Here is a 17,472-nt window from a genome sequence, read left to right on the forward strand (position 1 = left end):
ATTGTAAGCACAGTGCTATACAACACTCATTTGTGAAGCACCTAAACCCATATTGCCAGATGCTTTCAACAGTGTGGATGCATTGAAATGCATGTTTTTTTTGCACAGCTCATTGTATGTAGGTTTGTAAACAGTGGTTATGTAATTTTAATGTTCCTTGACTCCAGGATATACACATCTGGAGCTCTGTTCTTGTAATTGTTGTTATTTTTTAAGACTGATTCTCTGTACTTTTGCAGGCGACTATGCCGGCTTCCCTGGTTGTGGCCTTCTCCGTTTACACAGCACTTACCGCCATGACCTCAAAATTTACGCATCTGACGAAGGCCGTGTTCAGATGACTGCGGCGGCGTTTGCAAAGGTTTGTTTGGTTTTGTCTGTAGGATATGTTGGTATTACATAATGCTTTTAGATGAGATTGATGTAAACTGAAATAGATTTACTGAGTTCATAATTGTGCTATTTTGCTTGTTCATTTTCTTTATTGTTTTTCTTTTTTATTTCCCGTGGCTGAATTCAGGGTCTGTTAGCACTGGAAGGAGAGTTGACTCCAATCCTTGTTCAGATGGTGAAGAGTGCCAACATGAACGGACTGCTGGACAGCGACTCTCTCACTGACTGCCAGCAGAGAGTCAAAGCTCGATTGCATGAGATCATGCAGAAGAACAAAGAATTTAGTGAGGAGGACTACAATAAGGTGAAGCAAGTTGCAATTGTGCCTATTTAAAAATGTCTTATAATCTCAGTCTAACTAAACTAGCCTAAAATTTGTCCTGTCTTTTTAAGTTGGCTCCAACAGGCAGCCAATCTCTGGTGAACTCTATGGGGGTAATCATCAATCCAGTCAGGACTTGTGATGGAGTTCACACCCTCATTAAAAGCCTTACTTCTCAGATCTGTAAAAGGCTGGAAGACCCTAAATCTGCAGGTTTGCCCTCTTCTTTGGCTTCTTTCTTGTAGTAGTATTGAATATTAGAAGTGCTTCCTAAGTGCTCGCAGTATTGTTACTGCTCAACTTTAAATATTAAACATAAATATTAAATATTTAATATATTTTATAAAATGTTTATAGATATATACATGTTTATTAAGTTTGCAATACATTTAAAGAATTGTAATATTTTATTTAGATTTAAACTAGATTTAAACGATATATATATATATATATATATATATATATATATAAGTTTTATGTGAAAATAAAAAAGTAAATAAATAAATAAAATGTATATTTTTATTTTCACAGATCTGCAGCTATACCACAGCGAGACTCTGGAGCTCATGCTGCAGCGCTGGTCCAAACTGGAGCGTGACTTCCGCATGAGAAACGGGAGATATGACATCAGTAAGATCCCGGACATCTATGACTGTGTGAAATATGACACCCAACACAATTCGTCTCTCGGTCTGGAGGACACGCTGGAGCTTTTCCGTTTGTCCAGAGCACTTGCGGACATCATCATCCCACAGGTAGTGGAATCGATAAACGAGGCTAACAGTGCTCGTTTATTCTTGTTCATCTTGCTGTTACCTGCATGCACACTCTCTTTCAGGAGTATGGAATCACTAAAGCGGAGAAGCTGGATATTGCCAGTGCCTACTGCCTGCCTCTGGTCAAGAAGATTCAGCTGGATCTTCAGAGGACACATGAGGATGAGGCCGTCAACAAGCTGCATCCTCTGTGAGTCTCTATACTGGGGTGCAGTGCCCAAAGGCTAAATCATATTTTGCATACTATACTGTACATCCTGTATAGTGCGTTAAATTACTTTAATACATTATGCATGCTTTTTTGTGGTTGTTTTACTTACAACCCCTTACGTTTAACTTAAAAAAAAAAAATGATATCCATTTTACTTGTACATAAATGGTGAACAGTTTTGGTCAACAAAATTAAAAATTTTGTTGCCAGTAATGTGTAAAAAAAAAAAAAAAAAAAGTCAACATTTGTCAGACTTCAGCAATTCAAACACTTTTTTTTCAGCCTTTTGAAAAATTTACAAATAATTTTTATTGATTGATTGATTTTCAAGCTTGTTGGTATTAAATGTTTTGTTCTTTTTTTTTTTTTTTTTATAGTTATTGTATTTTGAAAAAAATGTACATCCTGGCATATTTATTAAATAATAATATATGTAATCCGTGTTAAGATTTATTAAATGTATTCAGTTTTACTTCTGGACTAAAATAGTATAGAATTTTGTTACCATTTTTATTGTATTTATTTTTTGTTGACAATGTCAAATAATAACATTTGGTAAACCAGACCAAGAGTTTTCATATATATATTAATTTGTTTAATGTATATTTTCAATAGTTTTAAGATTAACAGTTTTTTTTATATAGTTACTGTATTTTGATGATAATCTTTGTCAAAATGTAATCCATTTTAATTACACTATAATCCATAATATTTAAAAATATCTATTTTTGTTGACAATAGTATGTAAAATAGCTTTTGTTGTAGAAGCTCTGCAGACCTCAGAACCTGTGAGTGATCAGATTGTGTATTTCATCCCTCCTGGTGGTTCAGGTATTCGCGGGGAGTGATGTCTCCGGGTCGGCACGTTCGGACCCGGCTCTATTTCACCAGCGAGAGCCACGTTCACTCCCTGCTTAACATCTTCCGCTACGGAGGCCTGTTAGACGTGAGTAAACAATCATCAAACATGCAAATTATGCCCTGCATCATGTTTAATGCACGTTAATACTAATTTTATCTCATCTTTGTCTGTTTAGGAGCAAAAAGATGAACAGTGGAAGCAGGCTATGGACTACCTCAGCGCTGTAAACGAACTCAACTATATGACACAGATTGTTATAATGCTGTATGAAGACAACAACAAGGTACGAAATGTGGCATCAGCTCTTTGTACTCAGTTTCAATGCATCTTTCATATGCTGACATGTCTTCCTGTAGGACCCCTCCTCAGAGGAACGTTTTCACGTGGAGTTGCACTTTAGTCCGGGGGTGAAGGGGTGCAAGGATGAGGATAATGCACCAATGGGTTTTGGCTTCCGGCCTGCCTCCTCAGAGGTCTGTGTTTTACTCGCCCTGAGGATATATATATATATATATATATATATATATATATATATATATATATATATATATATATATATATATATATATATATATATATATATATATATATATATATATGTGTATATGTATATGTATGTTTATTTGTTTATTAGTTAATTAGTTAAAGACCACATTACTCTACTGAGCTTTGGAATTTATATACAACTTTCTAAGAAATTTTTCATGCTGGACCACTTCCAACAGTCCCATTTCATATGTAACAGAACCAAGAGAAGCAGACAGACCAGGGCAGTCTTGAAGACCTTTCCCAAGATGAGCCCGACAGAGCTGCACTGACTGAACCTATCAACATTCAGAGGAAGTCGGCACTCATACGCAGCAGAAAGGAGGTACAGTACTGTAATATATAGCATCTTCTGGTAGGCCTTAATTGTCTTGATTTCATTAACCGCTGCCATAATAAAAAAAAATCGACTTCAACATTTAAAACTTTAATTTTGTCGCCAACAGTGTGGTGGTTAAAGTGCAATTTTAACCGCGGCAGACAAATAGCAGTGATTTTTGAGACTCAATAGTCTGAATCAAGAGTTTCTGGTGGCGTTCTTTGAAAATCTGGGAAGAAAATTTAAATGTAAATGTAAAAATATAGATTGATTAAATGTTTCAGATGATATTTGAACAATTTGCCTTAATTACAATATAAAATGCAATTATTTAATTTTGGAAACAATTACAGTATTATATTTGATTACAAAATATTTATTATAAAATATAATATTTTTCTCACATAGTATAACAGTATAATGTTTGAGTTCTGAAATATATATATATGTAATATATCTTTTGAGCAAAGGATGCCTTAAATTAATCAAAAGTGACAGTAAAAACAATTGTAATTGGGGTGGGTGATATGGCAAAAAATATACATCACAATTTTTTTCAGGAAAATCACAAATCTTTGTTACGTTGGTTTTACTATTTTACAAGTTTCCCTATTTTAAAGGGGGGGTGAAATGCTCGTTTTCACTCAATATCCTGTTAATCTTGAGTACCTATAGAGTAGTACTGCATCCTTCATAACTCCAAAAAGTCTTTATTTTTATTATATTTATAAGAGAAAGATAGTCTGTACCGATTGTTCCCGGAAAAACACGAGCGCCTAGAGGCGTGATGTGTAGGCGGAGCTAAAGAATCACGAGCGCCAGTAGGCTTTTGCGTTGAGAGCGTTTGGAAGCTGTGACACAGATCCGGAGGCTGAAATTTAACAAGAGCAGCATCAGCAAGGCGTCTCTATGTGGTGTGTACTGAAACTGCTTAGCGGTTTTGGAAAATGACTAAGTTCCACTTTATGTCCTATTTTTTATTTTTTTTTAAGCTTTACATGTGGAAAGTGCAGTTTGATGACAACATCGCATGTTGTTCACTTGATGTGCTTACGCGCTGATAGCTAAGTTAACAACACAGAGATATTTGAAGCAGTTTTACTCACCGCCTGTGGTTCCAACACACGATCGTGACCCTTTTTCGTTGGGACTGCATTATCCTTAAGAAATAAACGATATGCAATCCGAAATGCAGGGGAACAAACACAAACACTTGCAAAACTCCGTTGATGCTCTGTAAAAATAACCTCCATCCACTGGTCCCTTAATGCTGTTTTTTTTTTTTTGGTAATCTGTGCAGGGTTGTCTTGCCCTGGCAACCAAAAACACACTTCTTTTGTGACATTTCGGTCTCTCGCTCTGATCAGTGAATGTCTGTGCTCTGCTCTACGGGAGCGCGCGCTCTTCTGGCAGAAGCGCGCTTTAGGACCCATATAAGGAAATTCCGCTCCATCTAACGTCACACAGAGTCATATTCGAAAAAAACTTTCTGAAACTTGTGACAAACCGGAAGGAGTATTTTTGGAACAAAAATACTCCTTCAAACGTACAACTTAATTTTTGAAACTTCGTCCATGTTTAGCATGGGAATTCAACTCTTTAACAGTGTAAAAAACTCAGTATGCATGAAATAGCATTTCACCCCCCCCCCCCCCCTTTAATAATATTTGTTTCAATCACTGAATGAAGCCTGCTATATTTGGGACAACAGTCGCAACCTTAAATTGCTTGCACAAAAATTTGTTTGTTCATTTAAACCATTATGCGCAGACAACGTGAGGGTGAGAGAGCTTGAGGTCTGCAGTCTTGGACATTAGTTGATTTCCTTGTTTTTGTGTAGGTAATACGTTTTCATATATGTTTAAACTTAAATAGACTACCTATACAAGTAGTTGTGTCTCTTCGTATTATTTTGTCCTGTTATTGACGTAATGCGTGTCATTGACAACATGCGCGACCAGATGTTCGAATAGTTCGAATATTCATGTGTTTTTTAGAGAGAATATTCAAACGTCATTTTTGAGCAATTTTGACAGCCCTAGTCAGAACAGCCTGCAAATTAAATGTTTAACCAGCAAGGCTTAAAAAAAAACAGGCAAATAATGTACTTTTGTGATGGTGAATAAGTGCAGTGTCCCGTGAGTGTAACTCTACAGCTGAGTAAATATTTAATGTGAATATATGTACAGTATATTGAGATGGAGACTGCAGCACTATACTACGATATTTCTTTCAAAAGCAGATTGTGGAGACATTTTAATCATCCACAATCAAAAATCATGATATCGCACACTTTTGAATGGAAGTGTATATATAAAAATATATCACTTACAGTTCATCACAGAGGGTCATCATCTTTGGGGTTCTTGGCATCCCAAAATTAAAAAACTGGTCTAATTTAAAAACTGAAAAACGAGCTGAATTTACTTTTACGATTAGCGATGCTGTTTTGTGTATATGTCTATCTTTTTATGTTTGACCTTATGCCTTGCAGGCTCTTTCGGAGAGTAACACTTCTTCTCGAGGACTGGCATATCGGATCTTACCGTCGTCTTCTCGTCAGTCACCTGAGATCCAACCCAGCGGGCTAGGTCAGAATTACATTTAATTTGTGTTATTTTCATAAGATCTCTCCTGTCATCAGGCTCATTGGAAAAACCTCTCATAAGTGATCCATCCATGTTGACTGATTCTGTTTAGCGCCAATGACACAGGTGATGGACCCTGCTCGAGTTTATTTAAATCATGCCGTACCCATTGCATCGGAAATGTGTCAATGCTGTCAGTAGTGGTCTCAATATGGCTGCTGGCAGGACCTTCTCTGCTAGTCCTGTCTATATTATTTCTATCTCCAAAGAACATTTAGGAGGTGACAATGAACACTGTTTTGTAGGCTTGGAATTGCATAATGTTGAAAGATTGTGGCTAATGTTTTTGCACCTTACTAAAGCTTTATAGCCTAATTTGCAGATCACAGTTTTTTTAAGAAAAGCATGTTGCATCTGGCATGCGTTTCATTTGAGTTTTTGATCAAGTGCAGTTTTTTCAGTTCTGCCCTCTAGTGTCACTCAGTGTTTCACCCTCCTGCACTGGCAATATATTTATGTTCCCAGCAGAATACCAGCGGTTTTACTGGGTTTTCCATATATATCAAAAAGTCATCTCTATGGCTGGAATTGAGCTTATAGAGATAATTCAGCCAAAAATGTATGTAAAAAATGGGTCAGTGAGTAATATTAGTGTCAAAGAAGACAAAATCTTAAAAAAAAAATCCATTTTAAAATGCTTATCTGTAATCGGTTTAATATGGTTCTGAAAATCTTTAATACAATTTTCAATAAACGTTTACATTTGAGCACTTAATAATAATTTAATAATTGTGAAAATAATAACAAGCACATTCCAAAGTTAGCACAGTAGTTGTTTTAGGGGTAAAAATTTTATAGCTATTATGAATAATTAATTAAGAAAATGCTATATTTTAATTTAAAATTAGATATTTATGGTAATTCCTACATTTGCAAGCAGACTTTATTTTTATTTTTGTTTATTTTTTTTCAAATAACTATATTTTAACCTTATATAATTAAATATTTAATGTAATATTATATTTACTTATTAAAATAAAAAAGACTATTATTAAAAATATAAAAATTATTTTAATAATATTTATACTATTTTAATCATATTCTGTGTATATATATATATATATATATATATATATATATATATATATATATATATATATATATATATATATATATATATAAAAGATTATGCTAAACTACATTTTTCTTTAAACAAACAAAAAAAAAAAAATATATATATATATATATATATATATATATATATATATATTATATATATATATAATATTTTTTTTTTTTTTTTTTTACAGTTATTTTCCCTGGTATTTTTTACTTTATGTCCTAAGAAATATAAAATGTCAATTTTAATTCAGAAATGTTTTCGAACAGATCATTTAATTTTGTGCTGAACTATCCGTTTAACTTTAACTTCAAATGAGGAGCTGCATGTTCACTAACCACTACTAACCATCGCCCCCCACCCACTCCACCCCCGGTCTCCCTCCCCTCCCACACGCAGGCACCCAGTGTGCGGGCCTCTTCAGTGCCACCTTCCCCAACCTGAGAGACCTAGCTCAAGTTCCCCGCCAAAAGCCCTCCTCACTCAGGGATCTGTCTTTTCAATCCGGTATGTCCCAAACACACACACACACACACAGGGTTATGACATACTTCATTAAAAACGTCCCAGCAAACAATTCTTCTAAATAACTTACTTATATTCCCATTTTACTAAATAGAGAGACAACCACATTAGCATTCAATATTCCCTTCTTGTAAACTATATCCTAGTGGCTGTATTTTTCAGCATACTTAATTTAGATTGTTCTTGAAATTTTAGTCATCACAAATAAAGGCATTACGCACAACAGGAGCTGTTCCTAAACCATTTGCGTTTAGCTGTTTATCAATGTCTCGCTTAGAAAAATGAGGTTTCCACAGTTACTGAATAATGCTATAACTAATCATTAGTCACCTTTGCCACCTCCAGACTGCTTATTTACATGCTGCATGTGTATGTAGTAAACAAAAATTTGTTTCATAATTTGCTAAATTGCACGAATCAGCAAGCTATTTTACGCGAAAGGGAAACATTTTAGTGTCCTGCGACCCTTCTGAAAATGTGTTTTGATGGTTTGCGATGGATAATATCCATGGCAACCCAAATTATTGCTTTTACCACAGTCTCTAAAGCCTCACTGAATAACTCTGATATTATGATCATTTTCGAAACGTTCATTGGAAACTGCACTTTCTAATTTCCAGGATTCAATGGAAGTGAATGCATTTCTCTGTCAGTATCAAAGAAGTATTTAAATTACTTTTTGAAATGAATGCTATATTATAATATTTATTATTATTTTATATATTTATTTCATTATACTGTTTTATTTATAATAATAATAATAATAATTGTTTTAAATAATAATAATAGTTTATAATCGAACTTTCTCCTCTCACTCCTTAGTGGCATTTACAGTTTTGTCCACAGGGTGTTGCTGTGTCTCTGAGATATAGAGGATTACCTTGTATAAGAAAGACATTTGAAATAGCACCCAAAATACTGCCTTGTCATGCTGCATCCAAACGGACGCTGTAGCACAGAGAATGCTGGGTAGTTTGTTGTGACCATCTGTTGTTTTTGTGTTTCTCAATCTCCACATTCAAGGGCAACATCTGGCCCCGCTGTTACTTTCACCTGCTTGTTATTGATGTCTTTATGAGGAAAAGAAACGATTGCATGATGGGGGGAGGATTAAAAATGCAGGGAGTTCAGAGTAAAAGCGAAAGCTCATGAGGGGCACAGTGACACGAGTAACGCCGAATGCCTCTTTTATCTTCTCAGAGCTGCTCTCTGTGCCAGCAGTAAAGAGATTTTCTGTTGTATGCCAGGCATCCGACTAATGGTACGTTTGTTTTAGAGGTTTCGAGTCCGTGTCCCTTTTTGACACTCCTCTGCTTTTTTCAACAGTCTTTGTAATTTAGCACCATTTGTGATTTTTGATTAATTCATTTCATAAATCGTTCTTCACTTTTCATTAAGATTCACAAGACACACCGATCTTAATTCATTTCTTCCTTCTGATTGGCTAAATGCACGGGTCGTGTATTGAATACATCTCTCTTGATATATTGCTGTTTGTGTGGAAAAACGTGTGAACATCTTTCAGGTTGATCCACTTGATTTAGAAATGGTTAACCCTTCCACCACCATTACTGCTTTAATGATCACATGGCATATGCATTATTTTAAATGCGTCAAAGTAGACCTCTTCGCTGCAAAAAAACCCATATATATATATATATATATATATATATATATATATATATATATATATATATATATATATATATATATATATATATAATAATTATACACACACACACATACATGCATACACACACATGCACATTTATTTGAGGAGAAAAACTGTTTGATGTTAAGACTTCAGAGAATTGAAGTTTATTTTCCTTACCAGGGATTAAAACCATAAACTTTTTATTTTATACATGTCAAAAAAAAAAAATCATTTCCGTTTATTTTAATTTGATTTACTAAAACAAATAAATAATAATAATAAATTAACTAAAACATTTACTGAAATTAAAACTAAAATGGAAAATACAAAAATAACAACTGATTTAAAAAATAAACTACAATAGTATCTCAATGATACTAAAGTAACACTGCGGATGTTTTAATTAATGCTTAAAAATGATATTTTCTGAAAACACCTTTTAATGTCATATGCCGTTTTGCTTCTTAAGTAAATGTGTTTTGTTTTCAGGATATTTATATATTTTAACTAAAAAAAACACCAAAAATACTTAATAAATCATTTTTTTGTTTGTTTTTCCAATTAGTGTTTGACCTACAAGTGTTTGTCTTAGATTTCTAGACATTTGACAGCCGTTTAAGATGATCATTATATTCACATTCATAAGTTTTCTCATGAAGCAAGTCTGTTGCTGAAGGACCTCAACCCTTATAAAAAATGATGCAAATTTTTAACACAAGGCTTTTGTGAATGTGGGCGTCTCTGTAGGGATCTGAGTTCAGACGGGTTTTGGTGAGGTTGGAGTGTTTTTCTCTACACACTGCAGTCTAAGGAAGAGTTGAAATTATCTAACTCTGCTTATTTCATTTGACAGTTTAACACTCCTCGAGGGAAGTTTTGGTCATGAGTCTAAAAACCCTTCAGACAGGCTAACCATGCGTTTCCTATTAACAGGTGTCAGTCATTTTACCATCCATTAAGCATATTTGTAAAGACAGAAAGAATCTCTATTTATATGCTGTCAGCAGAAATAAAAAAATCCAGTGCATCAGGTCTAGGTTTTACACTGTGATAATTTCTAGTAGAATTGCAGTCTCTAATGGATGATGCAGTTGAACTTGTTGACCTACTGGTGAAAAACCATTTCTATCCAATTTCCAAATTCGATATAAAGTGAGAAAAATGTTAAGCCGACCCATTTAATTCACAAATCTTAAGGAAAACAAAAAGGGTGTAGTATGCAGTAGGTTAAGTTAATCAAGTCATTAAAATCAAGTTAGTAAACACAGAAACAGACGCAGCCTGCTTTTCATTGAAAAATAAAGCAAAATCCTCTTAGCTACCAATGTGTTTTGCACAGTTGATGCCAGTTATTTTACTTTAATAATTTTGTAATTTATAATTATTATTTATATAATTATTATTGTAATTTGACGTCAATAGCATTTTGCGTTATTAATGTCCGATATTTTATTAATTATTAAGTACTGTGTGCATGTGTGTGTATGCAATAGCATTTTGCACTGTTGATGTCTTTTTATTTGATTAATTTTGTAATATATTTTTCAATTACGGTTTATTTAATTATTATTATTATTATTGTAATTTAACTGTGTTGCTTTTTCAAGCTAAACACAGCCATTGTTTTAAATTTCAAATTATTATTTATATAATTTTTATTATTGACATTTATTTGGGCTGCTTTTTCAGTCTAAAATAAATGAACGTACAGTATTTTCTCACCAGTGGTGTACTGCACATCTGTTAGGCCCTCTGCAAAGAACGAGATGGGCCCCTCCCACCAGCAGTGATGTCATGTATGAAAAGGTACCATGTACCTCGCGTCATTTGTAGTGTCTCAAGCAGTGTTGTAGTCGAGACCAGCTCATTCGAGTCCGAGTCCAGATCGAGTCCAGAGAGGGTCGAGTCCGAGTCAAGACCGAGTTCAGAAAGGGTCGAGTCCGAGTCAAGACCGAGTCCAGAAAGGGTCGAGTCCGAGTCAAGACCGAGTTCAGAAAGGGTCGAGTCCGAGTCAAGACCGAGACCAGAGAGATTGGGTCTCAGACAAGACCTATAGAAATCTTCAAGAGTATGTAAAATGTTAGGTGGAAACAATAAAGGGTAAAAGGGCCACATAGTATGTGGTGTAAAGTTAATTTTATTAGTATTATGAATTGTTACTTGTCAATATTAAGTGCTCATTTTCACATAACATCGTTGTACCACTATACACATCCATATAACCTTTCTAGTAAACATAACATTACTGTATGACTCTATATTGTAATTCTACATAACACTTCTAGTACAAGTAACATAACTGTACCACTATACCTGTAAATGTTCAACTGTAACAGCTTTTACATAACTTTTAACCTTGAAGCTTAACTAATGACTGCTAATATCCTTACAATGGCTTGGATTATGTTCACTTTAGATGTTGTGAAGATTACAGATGGGCAACTGTAGTATTACAACTACTTTTCAAAAAAATAAGTGAGGAGACCATCCTGCTACCCAACCAAGCACGATGTGGTCTCATGATCAATCCACCCCGACTAAAAACACTCTACTGGTGCAGAGGAAGCGGGGACCGACAACAGTTACCATTTTATCACTTTCTGTAACAGCATCGGATAATCTAATGCTAATTTCCCTGGATGGTGCGTTTTAAGGGTAAAATACACACTAGTCCAAGTTTTTTTTAGTTACGGAGGGCATACACACAAGAGCCGACTGACTGTCCAGGAAAATTTCATGAAAAAGTGTGTATGTGCCAGGGGAAGAAAGCTGGATGAAATGCCATATAAGTTCAATGCATTCTGTCAGACATTTTTTTTGGGGGGGGGGGGGGGGGGATGTTTAGTGTTGAGACAGTCAGTCTGTGTCTGTATTCATTATATAATTTAATTAAACGATTTTTTTTTTTTTTTTTTTTTTTTTCTGTGACCATTTTGTCCTACTTTGTAAAAATAACACAGTTGAGAGAAATAATGTAGCAATGTGGCTTTCTGGAAAGCGGGATCACTACAGGCGGATGGCAGGAGGGTAACTTAAGGCCGGTGACACACTGGCTGCGTGGCGTCTCTGCTGCGTGCCAGAAACGTGGTGGCTGCTTCGCGTTTTCTGTGTCTTTACACACCAGAAGCGTGCCTGCATGCGGCGCTTGGTTCGCTGCTGCTGCTGTAGGTGACATAGAGGGAGGCCGCCGAAAAAACAGGCTCTTGTCTTCATGACAACAATATCAACTTTTTTTTTTTTTTTTTTACACACCTACTGATAGGACAAAATAGAGTATGTTTGACAGGTGCAATATTTGAAAATCGATCATTATTAATTTATTTTCTAAATTACATTTATATCTGAATTTATGCCAACCTATAGACTTTCAAATATCAAAATGTCATGAATTAATATGTATTTGTGTACAAAATGACATATCTTCCTAGTATATTTTGCCTGGAAACGCTTCTAACATGCACGCGTGTCACTTTAAAAATATGCGTCGGTTCTATTTCTAGCATGCACGGGTTTTCCGCGCGTCTCACGCAGGCAGTCTGCAAGATCTAACCTGTTAACATGGGAGCCGAATTAAAAACAGACACGCCACGCAGCTGAGATGCTTGCGCTACACATCCGGTGTGTCGCTGGCTTAACGTCTCACGTCAAAAGAAAATCACCAGTCATTGGATGTGTCAATCAATTTCAATTTAACATCAATTCAAATAAACATTAACATACAGTAATAATCATGAAATATTTTGATTGGGACTCGAGTGGACTCGGGCATAAGTCCGATTCCTAATATGTTCGAGTCCGAGTCAATACCGAGTCAAAATGCACACGAGTCCATGACAAGACCAAGACCATTAAAATACGGTCTCGAGACCGAGTCCAAGACCGAGTCCGAGTCTCGAGTACACAACACTGGTCTCAAGCAATACAAAACATTCCAGAAACGGTTCCAGAATTGGTTTCCAATTCCAGTTGCATTTTTGTTAATTTGTGAATGCCTTTTAGAATGTCCTGTGATGTGGCCCCCACTGCGGGGCTGCAGGGGTGTTTCGTACACCACTGATTCTCAATAGACTCACTATATACTCACTATGTTATGAAACTTCAAGAGTGTTTGCATACACTGTGAAACCTAATCTATCCAAATGTTTCATTCAAATACAAATAGCATAAATTAAACATTTGTTGATAAAGAAAATTGCTCTGCTTAATCTTTAGGCTCTGTTCGGAGAATTAGTTTATTACAGGGACTCAAATTGCTCTCTGGTTGCCTCTGAAAATAATTGTAGGTCCTGACAAAAAAAATAATAACATTAATTTCAGCTCATTAATTGTATGTTGCTGAGTCAGGCAGGGTTGTGGCAGTGGATCCTCATTGCTGTGAGCTGCAGTGGCCTCTCCTTCCTCCTCCATCTCTGTCATCCCTTGTTTAGTTCCCTCCCGAATCCTTTGCTTCCCTACGGCCCACACTATCCCCCCTCTATCTCTGCCACATCTTTGCTTACCTCATCTTCCTCCTGTTACTCAGTATTTTCCTTCTGATACTCAGTGGATTGAATGATTCAGCGTGTGAAAATTACTCCACATTCTCAATAATTAACTAAACAAGAAACAAATAAATACTGTTTCTTTTTAATTGTAGTAATATTAAAGTATTTATTTATTCCAAATGAGAAGTTAATAGTAATTTTTTTTTTATTTAACACTACTTCACTTATTTCTTCCCCTCCACCTTCCCAGAATTCCTGTGCCTGTACCTGTACTTTTTTTTTCTTAAATTACAGTGTAACTTTATTTATTTATTCTTAAAAACAATTATAGAATGTATAGATCTTTTTCCCTTCCAACATTTACTCTGTCTTCCCAGAATTCCTTTTTCTCAGACATTTGTCAGCTTCTCTGTTGCTAAACTTCTCCTCTTGCATGCATTCAGTCCTTTTTGTCCTCTTTTAATTTAATCTCTTCCGTAGAGCTCTTAGAGGAGTATCAGGTGGTAAAGCTGTTAGCTGGGTTCTCTGCTCACCCGGCTCTTCTCCAACACCTACACCGCTGTTCCTATCACCTCCGCCTGCTCCGTGCTGGCCAGAAACCCCCAGAATGCCTCTCTGGTCAGCCACCCTTGTAACTTGCTCAGTTACCTCATTTTTGGTGTACATGTGCAACAGAGTTTGTGATGCTTCAGCGTATGCCAAAGTGTTAGAGTTATCTGCTCTGCTCTTTTATCTGACTTCTTGCTTTTCTTCACTCTGTGGCCTTTCTTTCAAGTGTGTAACATCTCATAACCTCTTTTCTTACCGCATGCCTGTACATATGGCTTGGTGAATGTGAAGACCACTTGCTTATGTTAACTTCTGCATAGAGTAAGTATAATGCTTTAACGAAGCCATCTTACACTTTTTTTTACGTTTATTAGAGTAACTTCATTGAAAAAAAATCAATTTGACAATTTCCTAAGACAGAAAAAGACAATGATGCACAAGAGGCCTGTAGTTACTTGTATTTTACCACCATTATTGAGAGTTCTTAAGCTTTGTATTCTTATATCATCTTAACAATTGTAAAATCAAGGTAATGCGTGACCTCCAGTGGCATAAGTCTCTGATGAAATGGTAGAACCTTGATTATGGTACTGATGTTCAGTAAAACATTTATATGGCATTTTATACAGTCACGAAATATTTCTGTTTAAAATAAATGCTCTTCTTTTTATAAAAAAAAAATATATATATATATATAATATATATATATATACATATATATATATGCGCTGCTTAATATGAAATATATATATAACATATTTATGTAACCTGTGTAAGGAACATGGAAGTGCATCAGACATTGCTTATGCGCATGATTCATTCTAAGGTTTTGTATTTTAATGAGTGAATCATAGTGTTCTGGTGGGTCTGGATTCAAAAACAGTGTTTATTGCATGTAGATCTTACCATATGGTGTGTATAAACTGCATGACAAAGCAGCCTGGCACACATTATTTCCGTAGAATTAAACAAATAACATCATCCAAGCTGTATGCTGTTATTGCTCTCACACATAAGGATTTGTTAATAAATCAGGACTAATTTGTTTTTCAGATTCAAATTGCTAACTGAATGACCTGCTTGCAAAAGCCAAAAACTATTGCCAATAGTGGTGCATGGAAAATATTGGCCGATAATTAATACGCATCTCATCATTGAAGCCGGTTCTCTAGTCAGTTAACACGGCTCTGTGTAGTAGCAGCTGCTCTATGGAAATCACACACCTGATGGAATTTACTGCTAATTAGAGAACCGGCTTTATTGACGAGATGCGCATTAATTATCGGCCGATATTTGTCATGCACCCCTAATTACCAACTATTGTAAAGGACAGACAAGAACTACAGTGCATCCGGCTTAATAGATAAAAAAAAAAAAGTTTATATTTTAAAAATATGCTAATCTTATCATATAAAGTGCTGAATTAACTGCCTCTGAGTAACTGTTTTTTTTTTTTTTTCTCATAATGAAACTAGGAAAGTGCACCGCTTCCATTTACACATTTTCTCTATAATCATCTAGTTCCATTACTGTTAACTTAAACACATTAGCAAATTAAGATGTAATTAAATCCATTTCGATATAGAGGCATTGAAATGTATCTCTCCAGTATGGCACTTGAGTTTCTCTAATCGTTTTATTGGTTAGTTAAATGTGTAAAGCTCCTAATTGTTTTATTAGTCTTCAGCAGTCAGTCATTATTCTCTCGGCATTAAACTGATATTGCCTTGCAAACGAGATGCAAAACACCTTGTTAGTGGACCAGAATTCTAGAACTTGTTATATTAACAATTAATTGTGAAGATACTAATGTGTCACAAGCCAACATGATACAATGCAATTCCAGTTGCATCATGGCGCATCTCTTGAGATTCCGGGCTGCTAAAAACAATTCTGGATACCCAGTGTCTAAATGGTTTTGGGTGGTGTTTGTATGTCCATACTGTGCTTGTACATCACTTTTGTTGTGTATTCCATATACAAGAGCTCAGAAAGTGCTTATAGATGATCTGTAATGTTTTTTGGACCATGTGTTGGTGCAGGGTTTGAAGGTTGCTCCTTGGTGCCTTCCATCTATCCACTGGAGACACTGCACAACTCACTGTCCCTCAAGCAGGTGGACGAGTTCCTCACGGCGTTGTGTAAGAACGGGAGTGAGACACAATTTAAGAGGCTCAAATGTAAGTGGACAAATACTTTCACATTCATTATTACACTTGATTGACAGGAAATCGAATGTATGAGGACGTTGATCACATTTGCATCAAAGCTATAATTATTTACACCAAACGGACACCAAACGCTAGTAACTGCTTAAATTGTCTGAATTGCCACTATCATTTAAAATAGCATTTTTTATTGGCATTAAATAACCTTTAACATCCATGGAAACTTTCCATTCTATTTTATATATATATATATATATATATATATATATATATATATATATATATATATATATATATATATATATATATATATATATATATATATATATATATATATATATATATATATATATATATATATATATATAGTGGAAAGAGTTTCTTTTGAGTTTATTAGGAAGTTCTTCACACTTAAAAATGCTTTTAATGACTGTTCACTAAAATTTGTTTTTAGGGAACCAAAAATGGTTTTTCTGTGGCATCACTGTAAAAACACCCTTTTGGAACCTTTCTTTTTAAGAGTGTATATTCCTTTTTTGCTCTTTAGCCCTGTCTGCCATGTTTGAGACCCACTCCCAGCCATCCATAGATGTTGAGGAGACGCCAATGTCAACCCCGGACCAGAACCAACCAGCTGCACAGTCTCTCTAGTGTGAGTATACTTCACTTTATCATGATGTACACTCACTGGCCACTTTATTAGGTACACCTTGCGTGGACCCTCTTTTGCCTTGAGAACTGCCTTAATTCTTCATAGCAAAAAGATGCTGGAAACGTTCCGGAAAGATTTTGGTCCATATTGACATGATAGCATCACACAGTTGCTCTAGATTTGTCGGCCGACATTCCATGATGTGAATCTTCCATCATATCCTAGAGGTGCTCTGTTGGATTGGGATCTGGTGACTGTAGAGGCCATTTGAGTCGAGTGAAGTCATTGACATTATCAAAAAAT

General features: G+C 35.3%; 1 protein-coding gene across 5 annotated transcripts in view; it reads left to right on the forward strand.

The window, feature by feature from the left end:
- LOC127946958 (inositol hexakisphosphate and diphosphoinositol-pentakisphosphate kinase 2) overlaps window positions 1-17,472 on the forward strand; it is a 65,853-nt gene that overhangs the window by 46,331 nt on the left and 2,050 nt on the right. The window contains exons 16-28 of one of the 5 annotated variants that reach the window (XM_052543801.1): window positions 240-361; window positions 521-697; window positions 787-928; window positions 1,247-1,470; window positions 1,554-1,681; window positions 2,525-2,648; window positions 2,740-2,847; window positions 2,921-3,037; window positions 3,310-3,435; window positions 5,924-6,020; window positions 7,537-7,644; window positions 16,392-16,529; window positions 17,065-17,169. In XM_052543801.1, coding sequence (XP_052399761.1) covers window positions 240-361; window positions 521-697; window positions 787-928; window positions 1,247-1,470; window positions 1,554-1,681; window positions 2,525-2,648; window positions 2,740-2,847; window positions 2,921-3,037; window positions 3,310-3,435; window positions 5,924-6,020; window positions 7,537-7,644; window positions 16,392-16,529; window positions 17,065-17,168 — 1,715 coding nt within the window. In that variant the 3' untranslated portion in view covers window position 17,169. Of the gene's footprint in view, window positions 1-239; window positions 362-520; window positions 698-786; window positions 929-1,246; window positions 1,471-1,553; window positions 1,682-2,524; window positions 2,649-2,739; window positions 2,848-2,920; window positions 3,038-3,309; window positions 3,436-5,923; window positions 6,021-7,536; window positions 7,645-14,640; window positions 14,671-16,391; window positions 16,530-17,064; window positions 17,170-17,472 lie in introns of those variants that run through there. The other 4 variants (XM_052543802.1, XM_052543805.1, XM_052543803.1 and 1 more) reach the window with 4 other exon arrangements.

This window comes from Carassius gibelio, chromosome A25, assembly GCF_023724105.1.
Source record: "Carassius gibelio isolate Cgi1373 ecotype wild population from Czech Republic chromosome A25, carGib1.2-hapl.c, whole genome shotgun sequence".
Classification (NCBI taxonomy): domain Eukaryota; kingdom Metazoa; phylum Chordata; class Actinopteri; order Cypriniformes; family Cyprinidae; genus Carassius; species Carassius gibelio.